Source organism: Dreissena polymorpha, chromosome 12, assembly GCF_020536995.1.
Source record: "Dreissena polymorpha isolate Duluth1 chromosome 12, UMN_Dpol_1.0, whole genome shotgun sequence".
Lineage (NCBI taxonomy): Eukaryota > Metazoa > Mollusca > Bivalvia > Myida > Dreissenidae > Dreissena > Dreissena polymorpha.
Window position 1 is genome coordinate 46,395,659 of NC_068366.1, and position 23,418 is coordinate 46,419,076.

At 37.9% G+C, this 23,418-nt stretch overlaps 1 protein-coding gene across 1 annotated transcript; it reads right to left on the bottom strand.

The window, feature by feature from the left end:
• Nucleotides 1-10,732: 10,732 nt before the first annotated feature.
• Nucleotides 10,733-23,417, bottom strand: LOC127853264 (general transcription factor IIE subunit 1-like). Its single transcript, XM_052387612.1, has 7 exons — nt 23,288-23,417; nt 21,410-21,869; nt 19,975-20,163; nt 18,890-19,094; nt 16,714-16,921; nt 11,814-11,987; nt 10,733-10,951 (listed from the first exon to the last, which is right to left on the bottom strand). Exons 2-6 carry the CDS (start codon nt 21,862-21,864, stop codon nt 11,815-11,817), a joined length of 1,230 nt encoding a protein of 409 aa, XP_052243572.1. The 5' UTR covers nt 21,865-21,869; nt 23,288-23,417; the 3' UTR covers nt 10,733-10,951; nt 11,814.
• Between the last annotated feature and the right edge of the window lies 1 nt (nt 23,418).

Consider the following 23,418-nt stretch of genomic DNA (forward strand, 5'->3'; position numbering starts at 1 on the left):
GTAATAAAGGGTATATAATGGTGAAAAATTGCTCTCTAGACATGGACGTCGCCATCTTGTTTGTCACGTTATTACCTCCTCTGTCTTCTTAGGGAAATCATTGTAATATTGCTTATTGATGCTTAAATTTAGAGTCTTACTAAGTATTCTTCATTCTCATATTACATATGCTGCAATTGTTGATGCATATTTAGTTTCCGTGCCTTTCATTTTGTGTTTAATATATGTTTGTTTGTTACAAATTTTTACACTGTATGCAATTCAATTAGCCTCATTCTTAAAATAAAATGAAATCTTATTTTAATGTGCTACATGTCCATGCTCTTCTATAATGTACACAGCTTGTGTGGTTTTAACAATCAAATCTAAATCTCGTTTTTTTTAAATATATTTATAAAGATAGGAATTGCACTAAAATGGAATTCTTATGTTAATTAGTTGATCTGATATGGTAATGTGTTATTGGGCATTAGACATATGCTTTAATGACACCATATTGCATGGGTAATTGCTTAAAGCGATCCATTTTCACAATTATTCTTGCAGGATGTTCGGTCCTTTCAAGTTATGAATGGTTTTGCTTGCTTGTTTGAGTTTTTTTTCTATTTTAATTTAAACCAGGAATGGATACAAGTAATTCATTATTAATAAATGTCACTATAAGTAATGCCTTGCCATAGGGGTGTCAGAATTATAACAAAGAGGAGTTCACAAGCTTCTATTGTTAAAGTTAACAATTCAATAATATGGTGCTTATAAATTGTACAAATTTGGTATTAAGTAAAATGTTGTTGGGCCATAAGAAGTATTATTGTAGCTTTGGAGTCCAAAATGTATTTCAGTTAGATGTTGGGGTTACTGTATTGGTCTTTATGTTGCATTATTGTGTAACTAGCTGTTGGGAGCAGATTGTTGTAGTGGTCACGGACTAATAATTTCCTGTCGGAACGGAATGTCTAGAAAAGTTTTTTGTTATATATGAAGCCTTCAGAACTGTGAACACTTGTGACACAGTGAAATGATAACATTTGTATAATTATTGCCTTTTAAATTTTTCTCATCAGAAAATGTTCTATTTAAGAGATTTTGTGAGTGATTCTACCAGATTCCTCTTGGGCATTTGTGGAAAGTTAGGCTAGCGATGTTATCTTCCAGTTTTGATAAATTACCATCCATTTATTTTGATTTAAAGAGTTCAGTAGAGTTCAGTATTCTTAGTTTACATTTGCATCTTATAGATGCATCTTCTACATTTAAAGGCTCAAACATTTATTATAAAAATGCAAAAATATCATTTTACTATGTATTATTTATGATAGAGCAGTAACAATCATGTATCTTTTATTATTGAATAATCAAACAACAAATACCCATAAATCATGTAAAGAATGCTTAAACTTGATAATTGTTACTTATTTTTAGCTCACCTGAGCACAAACAGCTTAAGGTGAGCTTTTATGAATACCATATGTCCGTCATCCATTGTTGTGTAGTGTGCAGCATGCAGTGTGGGTCTCCACCGTTTAGCTTGTTACCAATGTAGATGCCACATTTTTCATCCAACTTTGATAAAACTTGGTCAGAATGCTTATTTATACATAATCTAAGCTGATTTTTTTTTATCTATGTCACATGTAGCCAATAAACTAGGTCATTAGGTCGAATATTAGCAAAACCTTGTAACCAAGCAAGAGGCCGCATTTATGACTCAATGGTCAGAAAGCTCATCTTTACAATATAAAGGCCTTGTTTGAATATGTCAAGTCAAAAACTAGATCACCAGTTCATGTCTTTACATATTGGTGTCCATTGACTCAGGTGAGCGCTAAAGGGCCATAATGGCCCTCTTGTTTTATGGTTTCTTTTTAACCAATGTAAAGTGCTTTTATTTACATCAGTTTTGTTTAAGATAGCTTTAACTTTTTGTTGTCAATCACAAAGAAGGTTGTTGATGTCCATGATGTAAAAACAAAAACAAATAGAATATAATTGTCATGTTAGTAAGATTTAATAATTTGCTTAGGTAAACAATAAAAAGAACCTTCTTGTATATACTTATTATAATAGTTAATAATACCTTTATCCAGTACAACAAACTTGTTTGATTATAATTACAGATGTCTTCAGTATGTTTCAAGTTGTGAAAATGTGATCTGAAAGAATGTCAGCTTCATTGAAGTTTTGTATTCAATCTCATGCAGACAATTCTACAGACATTCTGTTAGCTTATAGTGTTGTTAAGAATTCATTTTATACCATGTTTTTGTATCACAAGCATTATATTTAGTTTCTTGCTTGTATTTTAATAAATTTGTAATATTTTAATTTGTGTTATTAAGTTTGTGTATACATCATTTCAGTGTTTCAATTGTAGACATAAATAAACCGTCTTTGACAAGTCAAGAAACCATTGAACAACAAGAGATGTGATTGTCAGAAACACAATGCCCCCTACTGCGCCACTTTGAATTTATTTTTTTTACCTTGAAGGATGACCTTGACCTTCACCACTCAAAATGTGCAGCTCCATGAGATACACAAGGTCAAAAGTCAAATATATGACTTCAAAGCGGCGCAATAGGGGGCATTGTGTTTCTGACAAACACATCTATTGTTTGTGTGTGTAAAGGGGTTACAACACGTAACAAAACAAAACACTTTAACATACTATGTGTGAATTTATTTCATGATGTACAAGAGATGTGTTTGTCAGGAACACAATGCCCCCTATTGCGCCACTTTGAAATAATATTTCAATCTATCATTTGGCAGGTTTATAAATTATCTCCCTTTTAAAGCTTATTACTTCCCTTGGATTGTATTTTTTTACTTTTGACCTTGAAAGATGACCTTGACCTTTTACCACTCAAAATGTGCAGCTTCATAAGATACACATGCATGCCAAATATCAAGTTGCTATCTTCAATATTGCAAAAAGTTATCGCAATACTTTAAACAAGGTTAAAGTTTTGGGACAGAATGACAGATAGACAGGCCAAAAACAATATTCTCAAGATGTTTTTTGCATGAGTGATACATGTACTCTGTCAGTTTCGAAATTGGTTCTGATTTACTGATTAAATGATAGCTGTCGGATTTATAAATTGTAAACGATAAAAGATTTTGCCTTAATTTTCTGTAAGTGGTCCTCTGCAATAGGTGCTTATATGATTCCACTCTCCTCTCAAAGAAAAAACTTGACCCCAATTAGCATCATTTTCCTGACATGGCTATTTTGAAAACTTGTAGGCACAGGTTGGTCTACAAAATAAGTTCATAAGTTAATATATATTGTGGGGTTCTCTACAAAAGTTTGTTAACCTTCATTGAAAAACATTACCACTAGGGAGATCACATTAATATCAATACACCACACATTTATTCATATTCATTTCACATAAATGATGAAACCAATGCATTAAAGACAAAAACTCAAACCAAATTTGCACAATTAAATTTATAGATTTAATTGAAAGTGTTGTTTGTAAAAAAATGAAGGGAGAGCTCTTGAATATTACGAAATAAGTAATATTCATGAGACAGATGTATTATTTTGGTCTCAGTTACAGAAGGATATATCATGCTCTAGTTGTATGGTTTGGGCAATTTGTAGGTCTCTAACACAGCTGGTCCACTGCTGCGCAGAGTTTGAATGGGAATGCTGCAAACAATGCCTTGGGTACAGAGTTTTAGGTCTCATTGCTATACATGCCATTAATTCTTAGCTAAGCTTTCAAACAATGAAAAACACAAAACGTTGTTATCTATTTTTAGCTCATCCATTTTTTGAAAAAAATTATGAGCTATTGTCATCACCTTGGTGTCTGGGTCGGCGTCCGGTTAAGTTTTGCGTTTAGGTCCTTTTTTCTCAGAAAGTATCAATGCTATTGCATTCAAACTTGGTACACTTACTTACTATCATCAGGGGACTGGGCAGGCAAAGTTAGAAAACTCTGGCGTGCAATTTGACAGAATTATGTGCCCTTTTTATACTTAGAAAATTGAAAATTTTGGTTAAGTTTTGTGTTTAGGTCCATTTTATTCCCTAAGTATCAAAGCTTTTGCTTTCATACTTGCAACACTTACTAACTATTATAAGGGGACTGTGCAGGCAACGTTATGTAACTCTGACTGGCATTTTGACAGAATTATGTGCCCTTTTTATACTTAGAAAATTGAAAATTTGGTTAAGTTTTGTGTTTAGGTCCACTTTATTCCTTCAGTATCAAAGCTATTGCTTTCATACTTGCAACACTTATTAACTATCATAAGGGGACTGTGCAGGCAAAGTTATGTAACTCTGACTGGCATTTTGACGGATTTATGGGCCCTTTATACTTAGAAAATTGAAAATTTGGTTAAGTTTTGTGTTTTGGTCCACTTTACCCCTAAAGTATCATAGATATTGCTTTCATACTTGGAACACTAGCAAACTATCATAAGGGTACAGTAAAAGGACAAGTTGCATAACTCTGGTTGTCATTGTTACGAAATTATGGCCCTTTTTTGACTTAGTAACTTTGAATATATGGTTAAATTTTGTGTTTCAATCCACTTTACTTCTAAACTATGAAGGCTATTGCTTTCAAACTTCAAATACTTACATGCTATCATGAGGTTACTGTACCTGGCAAGTTGAATTTTACCTTGACCTTTGAATGACCTTGACTCTCAAGGTCAAATTATTAAATTTTGCTACTTTGACAAAACTACTCTTACCTGACATACCACAATAGACTCCAACCAAACCATCCCCCGTGCCCTCCCCCCCCCCCCCCCCCCCCCCCGAATCCCCCCCCTGTTTTTTTTTTTTTTAAGATCATCTCACAAATGACCACCGCACCCTCACACTATACCCCTCCCCACCCCCCCAATTTTTTTTTATTGAAACGGTTAAAAAACAAATATTTATTTTTATTATTTTATTTTTGAAATACCAACCATTGCACCCAAGAATCCCCTCCCACCCACCCACCCCCACCCCCCGAAAAAAAAATATTTTTTTTGTCCACACCCCCACACTATACACCCCTCTTCACTCCACCCCTCCCTCCTTTGTAATTGAAATTGAGAGTCCCTTCACCTTTAAAAAGAAAATAGATGAGCGGTATGACCCGCAAGGCGGTGCTCTTGTTAGATTTAGCCTTGATAATTCAGCAAATTTTGATGTATGACTAGTTGTTTAATAAAAGTTTTTGATTCTTTCAGAAATTGTGTATGAAATGCATTAAATTTCACAAATTAACACTAACTGTAAAATCGTTTATATTCCACAGCATACTTTTTTTAGTCCCCTACCAGTTTCACCGGAGGGGACTTATGGTTTGTGCTCCATCTGTCTGTCTGTCCGTCCGTCACACTTTTCTGGATCCTGCGATAACTTTAAAAGTTCTTAATATTTTTTCATGAAACTTGGAACATGGATAGATGGCAATATGGACATTATGCACGTCATTTCATTTTGTTCCTACGTCTAAAATTCTGGTTGCTATGGCAACAAATAGACTACAAATACTGCTGAAAATGGTGGTTTTCTGGATCCTGCGATAACTTTAAAAGTTCTTAATATTTTTTCATGAAACTTGGAACACGGATAGATGGCAATATGGACATTATGCACGTCATTTCATTTTGTTCCTACATTAAAAATTTTGGTTGCTATGGGCTATGGCAATACCGGTTTCACCGGAGGGGACTTATGGTTTGTGCTCCGTCTGTCTGTCGGTCCGTCCGTCACACTTTTCTGGATCCTGCGATAACTTTAAAAGTTCTTAATATTTTTTCATGAAACTTGGAACATGGATAGATGGCAATTAGACATTATGCACGTCATTTCATTTTGTTCCTACGTCTAAAATTCTGGTTGCTATGGCAACAAATAGACTAAAAATACTGCTGAAAATGGTGGTTTTCTGGATCCTGCGATAACTTTAAAAGTTCTTAATATTTTTTCATGACACTTGGAACACGGATAGATGGCAATATGGACATTATGCACGTCATTTCATTTTGTTCTTACGTCAAAAATTCTGGTTGCTATGGCAACAAATAGACTAGAAATACTGCTGAAAATGGTTGTTTTCTGGATCCTGCGATAACTTTAAAAGTTCTTAATATTTTTTCATGAAACTTGGAACATAGATAGATGGCAATTTGGACATTATGCACGTCATTTCATTTTGTTCCTACGTCAAAAAATCAGGTTGCTATGGCAACAAATAAAAAAAATATTCTGACAATAGTGGAATTTCTGACAATGGTGGAGCCGGTAGGGGACTTTTATTGCTTGGCAATAGTCTTGTTTTTGTTTTTTAGCTCACCTGAGCACAACGTGCTCATGGTGAGCTTTTGTGATCGCCTTTTGTCTGTCGTCCGTTGTGCGGCGTCAATATTTGCCTTGTTAACTCTCTAGAGGCCACATTTATTGTCCAATCTTCATGAAATTTGGTCAGAAGATTGGTCTCAATGATATCTTGGATGAGTTCAAAATTGGTAACGTTTGATTGAAAAACATGGCTGCCAAGGGGCGGGGCATTTTTCCTTATATGGCTATATATGGCTATAGTAAAATCTTGTCAACTCTCTAGAGGCCACATTTATTATCCGATCTTCATGAAACTTGGTCAGAAGATTCATCCCAATATTATCTTGGATGAGTTCGAAAATGTTGCCGGTTGGTTGAAAAACATGGCTGCCAGGGGGCGGGGCATTTTTCCTAATATGGCTATAGTAAAACCTTGTTAACACTCTAGAGGCCACATTTATTGTCCAATCTTCATGAAATTTAGTCAGAAGATTGGTTTCAATGATATCTTGGCTGAGTTCAAAAATGGTAACGTTTGCTTGAAAAACATGGCTGCCAAGGGGTGGGGCATTTTTCCTAATATGGCTATATATGGCTATTGTAAAATCTTGTTAACTCTTTAGAAGCCACATTTATTGTCCGATCTTCATGAAACTTGGTCAGAAGATTCATCCCAATAATATCTTGGACGAGTTCAAAAATGATGCCGGTTGGTTGAAAAACATGGCCGCCAGGGGGAGGGGCATTTTTCCTTATATGGCTATAGTAAAACCTTGTTAACACTCTAGAGGCTACATTTATTGTCCAATCTTCATGAAATTTGGTCAGAAGATTGGTTTCAATGAAATCTTGGCTGAGTTCAAAAATCGTAACGTTTGCTTGAAAAACATGGCTGCCAAGGGGCGGGGCATTTTTCCTTATATGGCTATAGTAAAATCTTGATAACTCTCTAGAGGCCACATTTATTGTCCGATCTTCATGAAACTTGGTCAAAAGATTCATCCCAATAATATCTTGGACGAGTTGGAAAATGATGCCGGTTGGTTGAAAAAAATGGCCGCCAGGGGGCAGGGCATTTTTCCTTATATGGCTATAGTAAAACCTTGTTAACACTCTAGAGGCTACATTTATTTTCCGATCTTCATGAAATTTGCTCAGAAGATTTGTCCCAATGATATCTTGGATGAGTTCGAAAATGGTAACCTTTGCTTGAAAAACATGGCTGCCAAGGGGTGGGGCATTTTTCCTTATATGGCTATATATGGCTATAGTAAAATCTTGTTAACACTCTAGAGGCCACATTTATTGTCCAATCTTCATGAAACTTGGTCAGAAGATTCATCCCAATAATATCTTGGACGAGTTCGAAAATGATGCCGGTTGGTTGAAAAACATGGCTGCCAGGGGGAGGGGCATTTTTCCTTATATGGCTATAGTAAAACCTTGTTAATACTCTAGAGGCCACATTTATTTTCCGATCTTCATGAAATTTGCTCAGAAGATTTGGCTAAATGATATCTTGGATGATTTAAAAAATGGTAACCTTTGCTTGAATAACATGGCTGCCATGGGGCAGGGCATTTTTCCTTATATGGCTATATATGGCTATAGTAAAATCTTGTTAACACTCTAGAGGCCACATTTATTGTCCAATCTTCATGAAACTTGGTCAGAAGATTCATCCCAATAATATCTTGGATGAGTTCGAAAATGATGCCAATTGGTTGATAAACATGGCTCTAGGGGGCGGGGCATTTTTCCTTATATGGCTATAGTAAAACCTTGTTAACACTCTAGAGGCCACATTTATTTTCTGATCTAAATGAAACTTGGTAAGAAGATTTGTCCCAATAATATCTTGTTATCTCAGGTGAGCAACTTTGGGCCTTTCAGGCCCTCTTGTTTTCAACAATGACAATTTTGTGAATATGTAAATTCATGGATTTCTTATTTATATCACACAAACAAGTAAGAAATGTGTGTCGGTCATTTTTGTATGTGTTTGTACTTATCTGCTATATAGAGAATAACAGGTTACTGTCCTATCGTTTTGTAATATATCAGGCGAGGCTTAGAATAATATAACGGCGAGGCTTGCCGAGCCGTAATTTAATTCATGCCAAGCCTGATATATTACAAAACGATAGGACAGTAACCTGTTATTCTCTATATAGCAGATAAGTACAAACACATACAAAAATGACCGACACACATTTCATACTTGGTTGTGTGATATAAATAAGAAATCCATGAATTTACATATTCACAAAATATTACAAAACGATGGGACAGTAACCTGTTTTTCTGTTTATCATACCACATTTTCCAAAAAAAATCTGCAAAACAATCAAATTTTTTTTAATTTAAAATGTACGGATCCCCGCTGATTTTGCTTTTACACGTTGACATACATGTAGCAACGGCGTTTGAAAAGACGAAACGAATAATCGCTTATTTTAAACATCGTTTAGAGAAAAAAAAGTTGTTTGCACTACAAATGGGAAGAGTACACCCGCTTTAATTATAAACGTCTTGAATTGGAGATCAGGAATGGACTGCAGGGACAAATTTAATCAAAAAACACACTTCACCGAATAGTTTGGAGACGCCATTTTGGAGATGTGTATTGAAATTGACATTTTGATGATGGTGTCAATATTGACATAAGCGTGTTGAATCGTTTGTTTAAATAGTTGAGGATTAGCATACAAGTATCATTTGTCTTGACTTTCTGTGCAACACTTTAGAGTGCAATGACTATATCGATATTTAAGATTTATTGTCCCATTGATGATGTTATTTAACTTCTGTAGTGCGGGCTGTGGTGTTTTTTTTTAAATAAACGTTTTTGTGATTTATGACTTTAAACTAGAATAAAATATGTACGTTCTTGGTATCAAATTGTTTGTTTTGTTGAACCTGATCCATGTTGATAGAAATTGTTGACTTAATTGCAAATCCCACGTAACTCCAAACATTGACTGATATAAGAACTTCCTGTTGACCATGATATAAAAAAATATATCAGGCAACGTTATATCAGGCAGATATCATTGCGGTGGTACGATAAAAATCTGGGTTTAGAGAAGGCATATTCATTCTAAATTAAAGGCTCTATAAGGCTAAAAATCAACAAAAATTTCGTAAAGTATTTCGTAAAATAAAGTTAACACCTAATAAATCAGAATTCCTTATAGCAATAGTTACAATTTCAACGCTAGATGTGGTATGATTACATAGATTTTTATGTCCCCCACTATAGTAGTGGGGGACATATTGTTTTTGCCCTGTCTGTTGGTCTGTTGGTTTGCGCCAACTTTAACATTTGCAATAACTTTTGCAATATTGAAGATAGCAACTTCATATTTGGCATGCATATGTATCTCATGGAGCTGCAAATTTTGAGTGGTGAAAGGTCAAGGTCATCCTTCAAGGTCAAAGGTCAAATATATGGGTCAAAATCGCTCATTTAAAGTACACGCAATATTTCAATATTCAAGATAGCAACTTGATATTTGGCATGCATGTGTATCTCATGGAGCTGCACATTTTGAGTGGTGAAAGGTCAAGGTCATCCTTCAAGGTCGGTGTCAAATATATGTGGCCAAAATTGCTCATTTGATGAGTACTTTTGCAATATTGAAGATAGCAACTTGATATTTGGCATGCATGTGTATCTCATGGAGCTGAACATTTTGAGTGGTGAAAGGTCAAGGTCATCCTTCAAGGTCAAATATATGGGTCAAAATTGCTCATGTAATGTCACTATTGCAATATTGAAGCTAGCAATTTTATATTTGACATGCATGTGTATCTCATGGAGCTGCACATTTTGAGTGGTGAAGGGTCAAGGTCAAGGTTATCCTTCAAGGTAAACATCATATACGGGGACATAGTGTTTCACAAACACATCTTGTTGTAGATACAAAATGCTCGTTTTTATTTATTTGTGACACAATTAATTCCATGTTAATTTCCCGCGAATATATCTATTCATATGACACTCGAACACTAAAATGGTACCATGTTAGTGTTCATGTGTCTTATGAATAGATATCGTTGCGGGAAATTTAAATATGCAAAACAATAATAAAAACGAGCATTTTGTATCTACAAACATCTATTTTACCAGACCACATCTGGCGTTGAAATTTCGGCACTTGCCATAAGGAACAATGATTTTTAATTGTTTAGCTATTGTACGAATTTTTTTTTTATTTTGAGTAGTAATCTTACTTTAATATATATATAAAGTTGCTTACTTGGTTAAACTATCTGACCTCTTCATACAAAAAAGTAAAACGAAATAAAAGCCATTTAGTCAGTCAGTTACAACTAATATCAGCCAGCCTCAATATACGCTTGTCCCTATGTTTTTAAGGCAAAGGAACATACGTGTATAAGAAAGTAATGTAACAAATTTTAAACTTCACATTTTTATGTTTAATTAAAATCAAATATGCAATCAATCTCACAGCATTAAATACTGTATATTTAAATAAATATCAAAATGTCATATACATGTCATACACACTGTATGGTTGTAAATGGGTGCACATCTTCCTTAAACTGATTGCGTGGCCCCAATGACATCCCATTGGATATGAACATCCAGATTACCACAGCAGTCTTCTATTTTCATACATGCTGCAAGACAAAAACAAAGTGCATAGTATTCCCGTTTAAGACTAGAAATGTGTCAATAGGACATGGATGGCCCTCTTTTGTGACAGATATAATGCCAATAGTTAACACAGGATATATGTATCTTATTCAGCGTTACATATAAAACCTATTGCATAATTTTGACAATGACCATTGTCAGTGCCATAGTTGCTGCACAAAACCTGTTGTACTGACATACATGTAATGATCATTTGTGCCCAACATATATATCATAAAGCCATATACATAATCCTTAAATGCCCATATTAACCTTGACCTTCAAGCGAGCAACATGGTTTTCACAGACGACACTTTGCCTTGATATGATTATTATTTATTTCCAAATCCAATTTTTATATTTGACAAATTTATTGGCCGGACACACAAATCTACCCTTACTATATCCATACATGTATAAGGAATGTGCACAAACTTCATAGTGAGCTTGACCTTTAAGCAAGTAGAACTATTGTTGAAAAACATGTCGTGTTCATAATTTATGCCATTTTATTTCAAAACCCCATTATGCATAACAATGTTATTGGTCAAGTAAGAACATTTACCTTAGCTTCGTCCATAAAAAGAATATGTGCAAACTTGAAAGTGGGTGCTAAAATTTTGAATTTTAATCGAGGGACATAGTTATGTCACGCAACAAATCTTCTTGATGAGATGATTGTTTGTGCCAATTCATTTCATAAAAACTCGATGTTCTGTCTGCCTGCCTCTCCACATTAAAATCATATTCTGGAATTTCAATAGAAGCCAAGTTTTAAATAAATTGAAATTAATATAAATTTGTTAAGCTCCAATGATTAAAACTACTACTGAATAGCCAGCATACCTCAGTCATACATATGGCTGTACATCTCCTGTCCCAGTCGTATAAACTCTGCCTTCTCCTCTAGCGACATCCTGGCCACCATGTCGTCTGACACATCAGATATGGCCACCTTGACTCCACCCACTGTCACCATGACTACCTCCTCCTCCTCCTCCTCACTCCCCACCTCCATATCTGAGACAAGTACAGGCCTTTTAGAATCCTCAAACATTCTTAATTGAAACATTTGTTAATGTATTTTATTTAGTTTGATTTATAGTGATAACTTTTATTGGTTGGTTGGTAGGTTGGTTGGTTTGTGTGTTTTTCCAACAGAGTTTCGGTCATCACAATGCAGTAAAATAACATATGTGCATTTATTTTGGGTAAGCTGGTCTACCAGTGCTAAATGCATGTTTTCATTCCAGTAACTGATGAACCAGATGAAATGGAAGAATAATGCTAGAAATAATTGTATGACCAGTTAACACACAAGTTTTGTGAGCACGCTGGGAATCCCACCCACAATCCTCGGATTTGTAGTTCAGACCAAACCAACTGACTAGCCGGCCTGGTGTAACAAGATCTTTGTCACTAACAAAACAGCAGTCCCCTACCGGGTTAATAATGTAGGCGAAAGTACACCATCTTAACATAGTTTGATTTACAAAGCCTAAGTACTTTTCAGTTATGGAAGGATGCAGGTGTTACTTTTCCCTTATTTCTGTAACCATAGCAATGACAAATTTTTTGTCTGACAAAAAAATTAATTAACAAGTTTATTCCCCATATGGCCCTCTATGCACACACATAAACCAAGCTTAAGTACTTTTCAAGTTGTTGAATGATCCAGATTTTAGTTTTTAGTTATTTCTGTAACCATATCAACTTCGAATGTTGCCTGACAAAAAAACTTAGTATTACCCACATGGCCCTCTATCCAAATATCAAGTTTCATCAACATAGCTAAATACCTAAAAAACTAAAATAACATGCATTTTCCCATATCACCCTCTTTTCACACACTAAATTTTATCAACCAAGCATTAGTAAGTTTTGAGTCATCCCAGTATCCAGATTCTTTGTATGGAAAACTGAAATAACGTTAATATCTCCCATATGTCCCTCTATCAAAGTGTAATCAACCTAGCTTATATACTTTTAGAGTTAGCACAGGTTCCAGATTATTGTACTCAATTATTTTTGTAACCATCGCATCCTTTACTATAGCAACCACATTTTTTGTGTCAGACACACACACAGACGCACAGACAGATTGGGGTTTTACCTTAAGTTCCCTCTGATTACATCTGCAGGGGACTAAAAAACATTGTATATAAATGAAGAACATACTGATTCATCTGAAAAAACATACTGATCTATGGTGACCAGTGATGTATAATCATCCTACCTCTATGGCCGTTGTGCATGTTCATGTTTGAGTACAGTGAGACACCCCACCTCATGAGACTCACCTTCTACCTTGCCTCACTATCACTGTTGTCACTATCACTACCTAGTGAGACTCACCTTCCACCTCTGTCTTGGTGGGGGGGCGGAGCCTCACTATCACTGTCGTCACTATCACTACCTAGTGAGACTCACCTTCCACCTCTGTCTTGGTGGGGGGCGAAGCCTCACCTTCCACCTCTGTCTTGGTGGGGGGTGGGGCCTCACTATCAATGTCGTCTCTATCACTACCTAGTGAGACTCACCTTCCACCTCTGTCTTGGTGGGGGGCGGAGCCTCACTATCACTGTCGTCACTATCACTACCTAGTGAGACTCACCTTCCACCTCTGTCTTGGTGGGGGGCGGAGCCTCACCTTTCACCTCTGTCTTGGTGGGGGGTGGGGCCTCACTATCACTGTCGTCACTATCACTACCTAGTGAGACTCACCTTCCACCTCTGTCTTGGGGGAGGAGGTCTCACTATCACTGTCGTCACTATCACTGTCGTCACTATCACTACCTAGTGAGACTCACCTTCCACCTCTGTCTTGGTGGGGGGCGGAGCCTCACCTTCCACCTCTGTCTTGGTGGGGGGCGGGGCCTCACTATCACTGTCGTCACTATCACTACCTAGTGAGACTCATCTTCCACCTCTGTCTTGGTGGGGGGCGGAGCCTCACTAACACTGTTGTCACTATCACTGTCGTCACTATCACTACCTAGTGAGACTCACCTTCCACCTCTGTCTTGGTGGGGGGCGGAGCCTCACCTTCCACCTCTGTCTTGGTGGGGGGCGGGGCCTCACTATCACTGTCGTCACTATCACTACCTAGTGAGACTCATCTTCCACCTCTGTCTTGGTGGGGGGCGGAGCCTCACTAACACTGTTGTCACTATCACTACCTAGTGAGACTCACCTTCCACCTCTGTCTTGGTGGGGGGCGGGGCCTCACTATCACCACTATCACTTCCTAGTGAGACTCACCTTCCACCTCTGTCTTGGTGGGGGGGGGGGGGTCTCACTATCACTGTCGTCAGTCACTATCACTGTTGTCACTATCACTACCTAGTGAGACTCACCTTCCACCTCTGTCTTGGTGGGGGAATGGGCCTCACTATCACTGTCATCACTATCACTACCTAGTGAGATTCACCTTCTACCTCTGTCTTGGTTGGGGCCAAGCCTCAGTATCACTGTCATCACTATCACTACCTAGTGAGACTCACCTTCCACCTCTGTCTTGGTGGGGGACGGGGCCTCACTATCACTGTTGTCACTATCACTACCTAGTGAGACTCACCTTCCACCTCTGTCTTGGTGGGGGGGGGGGGCCACACTATCACTGTTGTCACTATCACTACCTAGTGAGACTCACCTTCCACCTCTGTCTTGGTGGGGGGCGGGGCGTCACTATCACTGTTGTCACTATCACTACCTAGTGAGACTCACCTTCCACCTCTGTCTTGGTGGGGGGCGGGGCCTTACCATCACTGTCATCACTATCACTACCTAGTGAGACTCACCTTCCACCTCTGTCTTGGTGGGGGACGGGGCCTCACTATCATTGTTGTCACTATCACTACCTAGTGAGACTCACCTTCCACCTCTGTCTTGGAGGGGGGGCGGGGCTTCACTATCACTGTCGTCACCAGTCTTCACGCTAAGTATAAGCCCGACAGCCTGGGACTGGTGAAATGTTATTCAGGCTATTAGAAATTAATAATTTTTATAGTCGGGCTATTGGATTTATTGTCTGTTTCAAATAAAGCATCATTATTCGGGCTAGTGATTTAAACATATTACCGTGAAGACTGGTCGTCACTATCACTACCTAGTGAGATTCACCTTCTACCTCTGTCTTGGTGGGGAACGGGGCCTCACTATCACTGTCGTCACTATCACTACCTAGTGAGACTCACCTTCCATCTCTGTCTTGGTGGGGGACAGGGCCTCACTATCACTGTCTTCACTATCACAACCTAGTGAGACTCACCTTCCACCTCTGTCTTGGTGGGGGGGTGGGGCCTCACTATCACTGTTGTCACTATCACTACCTAGTGAGACTCACCTTCCACCTCTGTCTTGGTGGGGGGCGGGGCCTCACTATCACTCTCATCACTATCACTGCTGTCACTGAGACTCACCTTCCACATCTGTCTTGGTGGGGGACAGGGCCTCACTATCACTATCGTCACTATCACTGTTGTCACTATCACTACATTGTGAGACTCACCTTCCACCTCTGTCTTGGTGGGAGACGGGACCTCACTATCACTGTCGTCACTATCACTACCTAGTGAGATTCACCTTCTACCTCTGTCTTGGTGGGGGACGGGGCCTCACTATCACTGTCATCACTATCACTACCTAGTGAGACTCACCTTCCACCTCTGTCTTGGTGGGGGACGGGGCCTCACTATCACTGTCATCACTAGCACTACCTAGTGAGACTCATCTTCCACCTCTGTCTTGGTGGGGGACCGGGCCTCACTATCACTGTCATCACTATCACTACCTAGTGAGACTCACCTTCCACCTTTGAATTGGTGGGGGGCAGGGCCTCACTATCACTGTCGTCACTATCACTACCTAGTTAGACTCACCTTTCACCTCTGTCTTGGTGGGGGTGGGGCCTCACTATCACTACCTAGTGAGACTCACCTTCCACCTCTGTCTTGGTGGGGGGGGGGGCAGGGCCTCACTATCACTGTCATCACTATCACTACCTAGTGAGACTCACCTTCCACCTCTGTCTTGGTGGGGGGCGGGGCCTCACTATCACTACCTAGTGAGACTCATCTTCCACCTCTGTCTTGGTGGGGGACGGGGCCTCACTATCATTGTTGTCACTATCACTACTTAGTGAGACTCACCTTCTACCTCTGTCTTGGTGGGGGACGGGGCCTCACTATCATTGTTGTCACTATCACTACCTAGTGAGACTCATCTTCCACCTCTGTCTTGGTGGGGGACGGGGCCTCACTATCATTGTTGTCACTATCACTACCTAGTGAGACTCACCTTCTACCTCTGTCTTGGTGGGGGACGGGGCCTCACTATCACTGTCGTCACTATCACTACCTAGTGAGACTCACCTTCCACCTCTGTCTTGGGGGAGGGGGTCTCACTATCACTGTCGTCACTATCACTGTTGTCACTATCACTACCTAGTGAGACTCACCTTCTACCTCTGTCTTGGTGGGGGGTGGGGCCTCACTATCACTGTCGTCACTATCACTACCTAGTGAGACTCACCTTCCACCTCTGTCTTGGGGGAGGGGGTCTCACTATCACTGTCGTCACTATCACTGAGACTAACCTTCCACCTCTGTCTTGGTGGGTTAGGCGGGGCCTCACTATCACTGTTGTCACTATCACTACCTAGTGAGACTCACCTTCCACCTCTGTCTTGGTGGGGGGGGGGGCCTCACTATCACTGTCATCACTATCACTACCTAGTGAGACTCACCTTCCACCTTTGTGTTGGTGGGGGGCAGGGCCTCACTATCACTGTCATCACTATCACTCTCCTCGGCTGTTTCTCCGCCCCCTGGCACAATGGGGATGCTCACAGAGGACTTCTTCTCATGGATCATCAGCAGTGTCTCAATCTCACGGTTCACCTCGGGCTTGAGGACCGACTCCTTGCTGGATGTCTCTGGGGCAGCACCAGACATCTGAAATAAGATGTCACATCTCACAAACCCAATAGGTCAATGTCACACTTCATTGTTCTCAAATGGTCAAATGGAAGATGAGTATCCATAAACATGTATGTTTACATTTTTAAATGTTTGTCACTCGATGTAGTTTTTATGTTAAAACAAGAGATCGTACTAAAACATTAACGCTCCTCCCCCCCCCCCCCCTTAAAAAAAATCCTAGACTTTAATGTCTCTCTCTACTATTAAATACCACCCAACAATGAAAATCAATATTAATTGTTTAATAATATAACTGAAAAAGCTTTTTCGCTAACACTCTGTCTATGGATTGCTATTTTGGGTTTATCGGTACTCAAACTGACAATTGTACCAATATAGTTTTCATATTACCCTGTAACCTTCTTCTTTGACCTATTGACCTGAAAATCAATAGGTGTCTTCCTCTTTTCCAAAGTTACCATCATATAAATTATCATGGGTCTAGGTCACGGTGCCTATACCACGTGACTTTTTCGGATCTGTGTTGGGAGAATAAAGCGAGACCCAGTTAACATTTTGAAGGATCTCTTTAAAAAATATATCACCATTTTTAATGGGATAAAGTGGAGAGCCCGCTCATTCGTAAGAGTTTTCTTTAGGTATCATGATCTTTTTTAACAAATCAGTATTTTTTCAGTAAAGTGCAACAAACGCGCGGTTGCACTTTACTGAAAAAATACGTATTTGTTTAAAAAGATCATGATACCTATAGATAACTATCATCAATGAGCAGGCTCTCCTCTTTATCCCATTAAACATGGTGAAATATTTAAAAAGAGATCCTTAAAAATGTTAACTGGGTCGCGATTATTCTCCCAACACAGATCCGAAAAAGTCACGTGGTATAGGCACCGTGTAGGTGTAAGTGTTCTCTAGATATTTGTATAATTCTGAAACAAATGGTCTACGGACAAACTGACCTACAGACCAACAGACAAGTTCTATACAGGGCATAGTCTTTTCTAATGTACAAAATTCTCTCATTTTGGCAACCACTAAGCTGTTATATGGCCGTATTTTAACCTTTGACTTCTAAGTGTAACCTTGACTTAGATGTGTGAGTTGGGCGATACCAGCACAGGTGATCTCCTCATTATGATTATTTGTGTTAAATTATTTTAAAATTGCAGGACCCCAAATTTTCAGTCCAGAAAAACGAATTTTTAGACCAAATTTGAAATTAGATCTAAAAGTGTTAATAGGAAATTTAGAATAGGAAACAAGTGTTACATGCAATACAGCGTCTCCACATGGTGGTCATTTGCCTTAAATCATTTTAAAATTGCATAATATATGCCACAGTAGAAGCCCAGACAAGCTGGTTTGTGGCTCAATCTGACCTTTAACCCTAAATAGTGCCCCAGAATTTTGAGATAGAGAGATGGGTGTTACACAAAACATGCCGTCTCCTTGATGGTGGCCTTTTTTATTTTAGCATTGCTTACTGAATGCCTAAGTATCAGCCCATACAAGCTGTTTTGTGGCAAAATATGACCATGGGCCTCTTAAATTGTTATTATGGTTTACATTTGTGCATTTTATTTGAATCAATTATTATACGGCAACATTAAGGATGCACAGACCAACCATTAAAATGCTGAATGTTTGATTTTCAAAAAGCAAAGACAATTCTATAACACTACAAGTGAATGACTGCCTGTCATGTATCTGACCCATATTTGAACTTTGACATATAAGTGATCTTTGAGCTAAAACTTGGGTTATGCGAGCAACACATCGTCCACACACGGTGATTATTTGTTAAAAATAGCCTGAAGCATGATGAAGTTACTGTCTGGAAATGATATGTCAGATGGACACACACACACACACGCAGAAGCACCCACATACACCTAACCACCTAAATTATAAATAAGCAGCAAAAAGTTAGGAATTTCAAATATTTTAAAGGAGTAGACTGTAACCCTCCACTGTGTTTACCGCGTTCTCGTCGAAAGTTGGCACCCCCTCCACAGTACTCTGTGTGATCCAAATGGGCTGCTGTTTGGGGGCCTCCTTAGTCTGCTTCTGTTCCTCATTGAGAGAGATACTGATGGAGCTCTCTGTGTAGTTGAACGACGTCTTGTTCTTTGTAGCATCCCCACTCCACTTGTCTCCATCTTGAGCTGGCTTGTTGCTTCGATTTCTACAATAACAAGATCATTAGATGTGCAGCATTCTTAATTCATATGTCTGTGTAACCATGGAAAAATAGGAATATGGTTACACAATTGTACAATAAAAACAATTTGTAAATAATACTATTACATATCAGTGATATCACACTCTAAATAACAACATATTTTAAATGAATTCTTGAGTATATACACTTTAACAATAGAAGATAATTATGTAAGTCTAGGGAGAGTGCTAACAAAATGTAGGAGGAGTTGCAAACAGAAGCTTGTCTGTTATTTTAAACAAAGAGCAAATAACTCCAAATAACTCCATAAAAAAATAATGAAATTGACAATGTTGGCTGCAGCAATTTAATTTAATTACACTGAACAAGATTTCGGAAAATTGTATAAAAATGTATGAGCTCACACTGAATCTTTTATATGTAATTATAAATAAAGAGAAATATCTCCTTTAACGACCGGCAATAACTCCGTAGACAATGAAACAATTGCAAAACCTGGAAAATGTGCCCTTCAGCTCTTGAAAATAATTACAATGTAAATGATTGAAAAAAATCGCTAGCAAAGACTTAAAGGCAGTACGCATCAACGAGTGTGACGGATAAAATAATACATGCACGCGAACAGGCACACCCAGCGTTTGTTTATCATTATGACTTGGCAAGGATAATGAACAGTGATTCCGTCCAATAGCTTCCCAGACACCAAATTACCATAAATTGTACATGAATGTTCAAACTGTTCATCACTGCAAATATGGGTATGCACATTCTAACAACACCTCATCTTATTGTATTTCCTGACACACAATACATACATTGTACTGCAGATAAAAGTACAAAGCATGACATCATTGACATGAAGTGAAAGCTAGCCCTGCCTTACCTGTTGGCAGATCGTATATCAGTAGGTTCTGGCTCCAAGAGTTCCGGCGCGAGCTTCACGTCCTCACAGTCTTTGAGCAGCTTATACAGCACCTGAATCTGCTCATTGAACTTGGCCAGCAGCGTACGCGCATCCTTGGCATTCACTGCACTCTCATCCTCCTTCACTTCATTCTGACACATTGTGCACCTTTACAAACAAATCATAATTATACAACAACTTCAGTGTTCTTACTTTCTCATGAAAAACTAGTTTTTCTCAAAGAAATTCACAATCAAACTTGACCGCATACATGGAATATAAAACTATATCAGAAACCACATTCAAATAATTTATTCAGGGGTGTGATTGAGGCAAAGTCAGAGGGGAGGAAAGTTCTGTAGCCTGATTTTGACTACACGAATGGCCCGCATAACGCAATGACAAACCTGAAAACAGACATTAAAATAAACAACTTCTTGAACTTCATAACAATATTTCTTTATAAAAACCTGTTAAACTTCACATTTAACATACTGATGATGCAAAGTAAACAGTTAAGTAAGTATTTATTGTGATCAATAGAAGCAGTTTTTCAATGTATTGAATTACAGTTAATGGACTAAATATAAACAAACACACGTGAGTGTTTTTCTTGTGTTAATGATGTATCAACTGAGTTAAATTAATATATTTAATTTGTTTACCTTTCAATATCTTGCATTTCACATCTTCACTCAGCTCAACGCTATTTCAGTTAACTGAACAGCATGACAAACATAATAAAGCAGAATATGCATATGAATCTGATTATACACAGACCCACAGACATATAAATCAAATCATGTTTGTCTATTTCCATGTTCGAATGATACTCTTCTAAATTGTTTTACTTCGCGAGTAGACTAAACTCCAATTTGCAAACACTGGTTTCTGTGACACAAATTCAATGGGCACATTTCTTAACAAAATATGTGTTGCTTGTATCTAAAATGTAGTCTTTTTTTTTGACAAACACATTTCATTATTCCTATCAGACTAGGTGATGTCAGTCGTTTATTCGATTGCTATTTGTCATTTCAATAATCTTAATTTTCTCTTCACAACGGCGCCATTTGCAAACAAATCAGCTGAGCGCATTTTAAGAAAACGATTTTAATTGGAAGATTGGGAAACGACAGCCAATTATATCGCTCTTTTTAAAAATGCTTAGGCAGAATCTACCAGTGTAAAATGCGGAGACATTTCACAGACCACGGATATTTCTGGCCGCTTATGAAATACGTCCACTGAATCGGTGGTAGCTCCTCTTCCACACATTTTTTTAAAACGAATTTACGCGTATCTCAGAAGTGACCTCCGGGACATCCGCGGATCTGCGGAAAAATCACACCCCTGTTATTTAAATACAAATTAAAAATAAATAAGAAGCTTTTTACATTTCGTAAACAATTACCTGAAAGTTTGCGTCATGAAGTCAAACAACTGATCTGCTTCCAAGTCAGTGAAAGTCTTCTGACAGTCTTCACATCGAAAAGAGGCTCGACTTGTGTTGTCTCTTTCATCTGTTTCAATTTTCCGGCAAACATGATCCAATTTGTATTTCACAACATTTACGAACATTATGTAACTTATAAAGTAATAATTATGTTTTGTGGTTTTCCCTTCACTGTCAGTCTCCACTCGCATCTTTACTTTGATAAATTTGTCATTTTTTAATGTGTTTGTGATAGCTCGAAGTTGTTTGCGGTCAAACTTTAACAATTCTAACATATCATCCTCCTTCATGCATGGATTGCGTACCAACAGGTCTATTACAATAGCATGTTCAATGGAATAAAATCCTCTTGCCACAAGTCGAACCAGCCTCTTCATGGTCTGGGGTACTTCTGTTAAAACTTCTTGATCCATTTTATCTGAAATTAAAATAAGAACAGTTTTTAATGTAATGATGCATGCTTTAAAAAGTACAACACAGTCATTATTTAGCAAGGTTTATAATTTGCTATATTTCATTATAATCACAAACAAAAATGAACATGGTTATGCTGCATGATATGTTTAAACAAGACCTGTGTTGGTGAAACACAATGCCCCATACTGTGCTTTGAAGCTGCACAGCATCTATTTAAGAGAAAATTGTAAAGTCCCATAACTTTGCCATGGGTTAATGAACCAAAACGAAACTTATGCTTCATTTGTAAGTCATGTAGGTAAACTCAAATACCAAAAAGCAGCTCAATATCTGAAAGCATTGCATAAAAAAAATCAGGGAAATCTTTATTCTAGAGAAAATTTCTTAGTCAAAAGCACATAACTTCCCCCAAAACCAAATGACTTGAAAGAAACTCACACTTAAACTGTAGGTATTTAACAATTTTTAGCTGGTGTATGTTGTTAATTTTTTTTAAATACCGGTGTGGTTCACCAGGTACTGTTTTATGAATAACAACACAACAGTAATGAAGTTTGAAATATATATACAGGGTTCTCAATAAGAGCCGGCCACCGGCCAAATCAGCCGTTTGAAATCAGATTTTGGCCGGTTGAAATTTGCTCAGATTTGGAAAATCGGCAATTGAATTTTCGAAATTTGCGTGTCTTTTCTGTAATTTGGTTACTATTTGCTATTAAGCAAAAACGTCGATTCATTATCTCCCTTACAAATTACAACAACAACAATGGAAAGGCGCAAATTGGAATCGGTCAAAAAGCAGTAAAATATTTTGACGAGTTCATCAGAGTAAAAAAGAGCTTTTTCCATTTATCTTTATTTAGTTAAAAAAAGCTAAATTCATAAAATGCACACACAATTGCTAAAACTTAAGTGCCTGGTTGACCACTAAAATAGCCATAAAATGGCCCAAAATGCAGGAAATCAAGTGCTCAATTTTAAAATTTTCAGGGGGAGCATGCCCCCCGGACCCCCCTAGTAGGCCTGTTGGTTTCACATTTGGGCCTGTTGGCTCAAAAGTTATTGAGAACCCTGCATATATATATCCCGAAATTTATAATGAATAAAAATAAATGAATATTTCACACTCCAGAGGAGCACTATACTTTAAGGAAAGAAGAAAATATTGAATCTCTTCAAATTTATAAATAAATATAGAATAAAAGCCGGTCTAAAACAAGACCCCGCTAGCCCGAGGCCGAATCTCCCGCACCGCAGATTGCCCCCTTTGAATTCGACAACACAAGATACAACAAGACTTTACAACATTCACATTATCCGAATTTGCACTATCCGGCAAAACTGACAACGAAAAAAAACTTGATTCTACAAAACAACATCGTTATACACTCTAAGAAACATATTTATGTTTTTACATACAATTTGTGGAGTTTTATCTGCTCAAATATTATTTGGCATATTTTTTAATTGTCAACAACACAGCTCTCAAGTTCGCTGTTGTTATTGTTGTTCGCTTTTTTTCTTAATGTAGAGTTTTCTCCCTTTTTTAA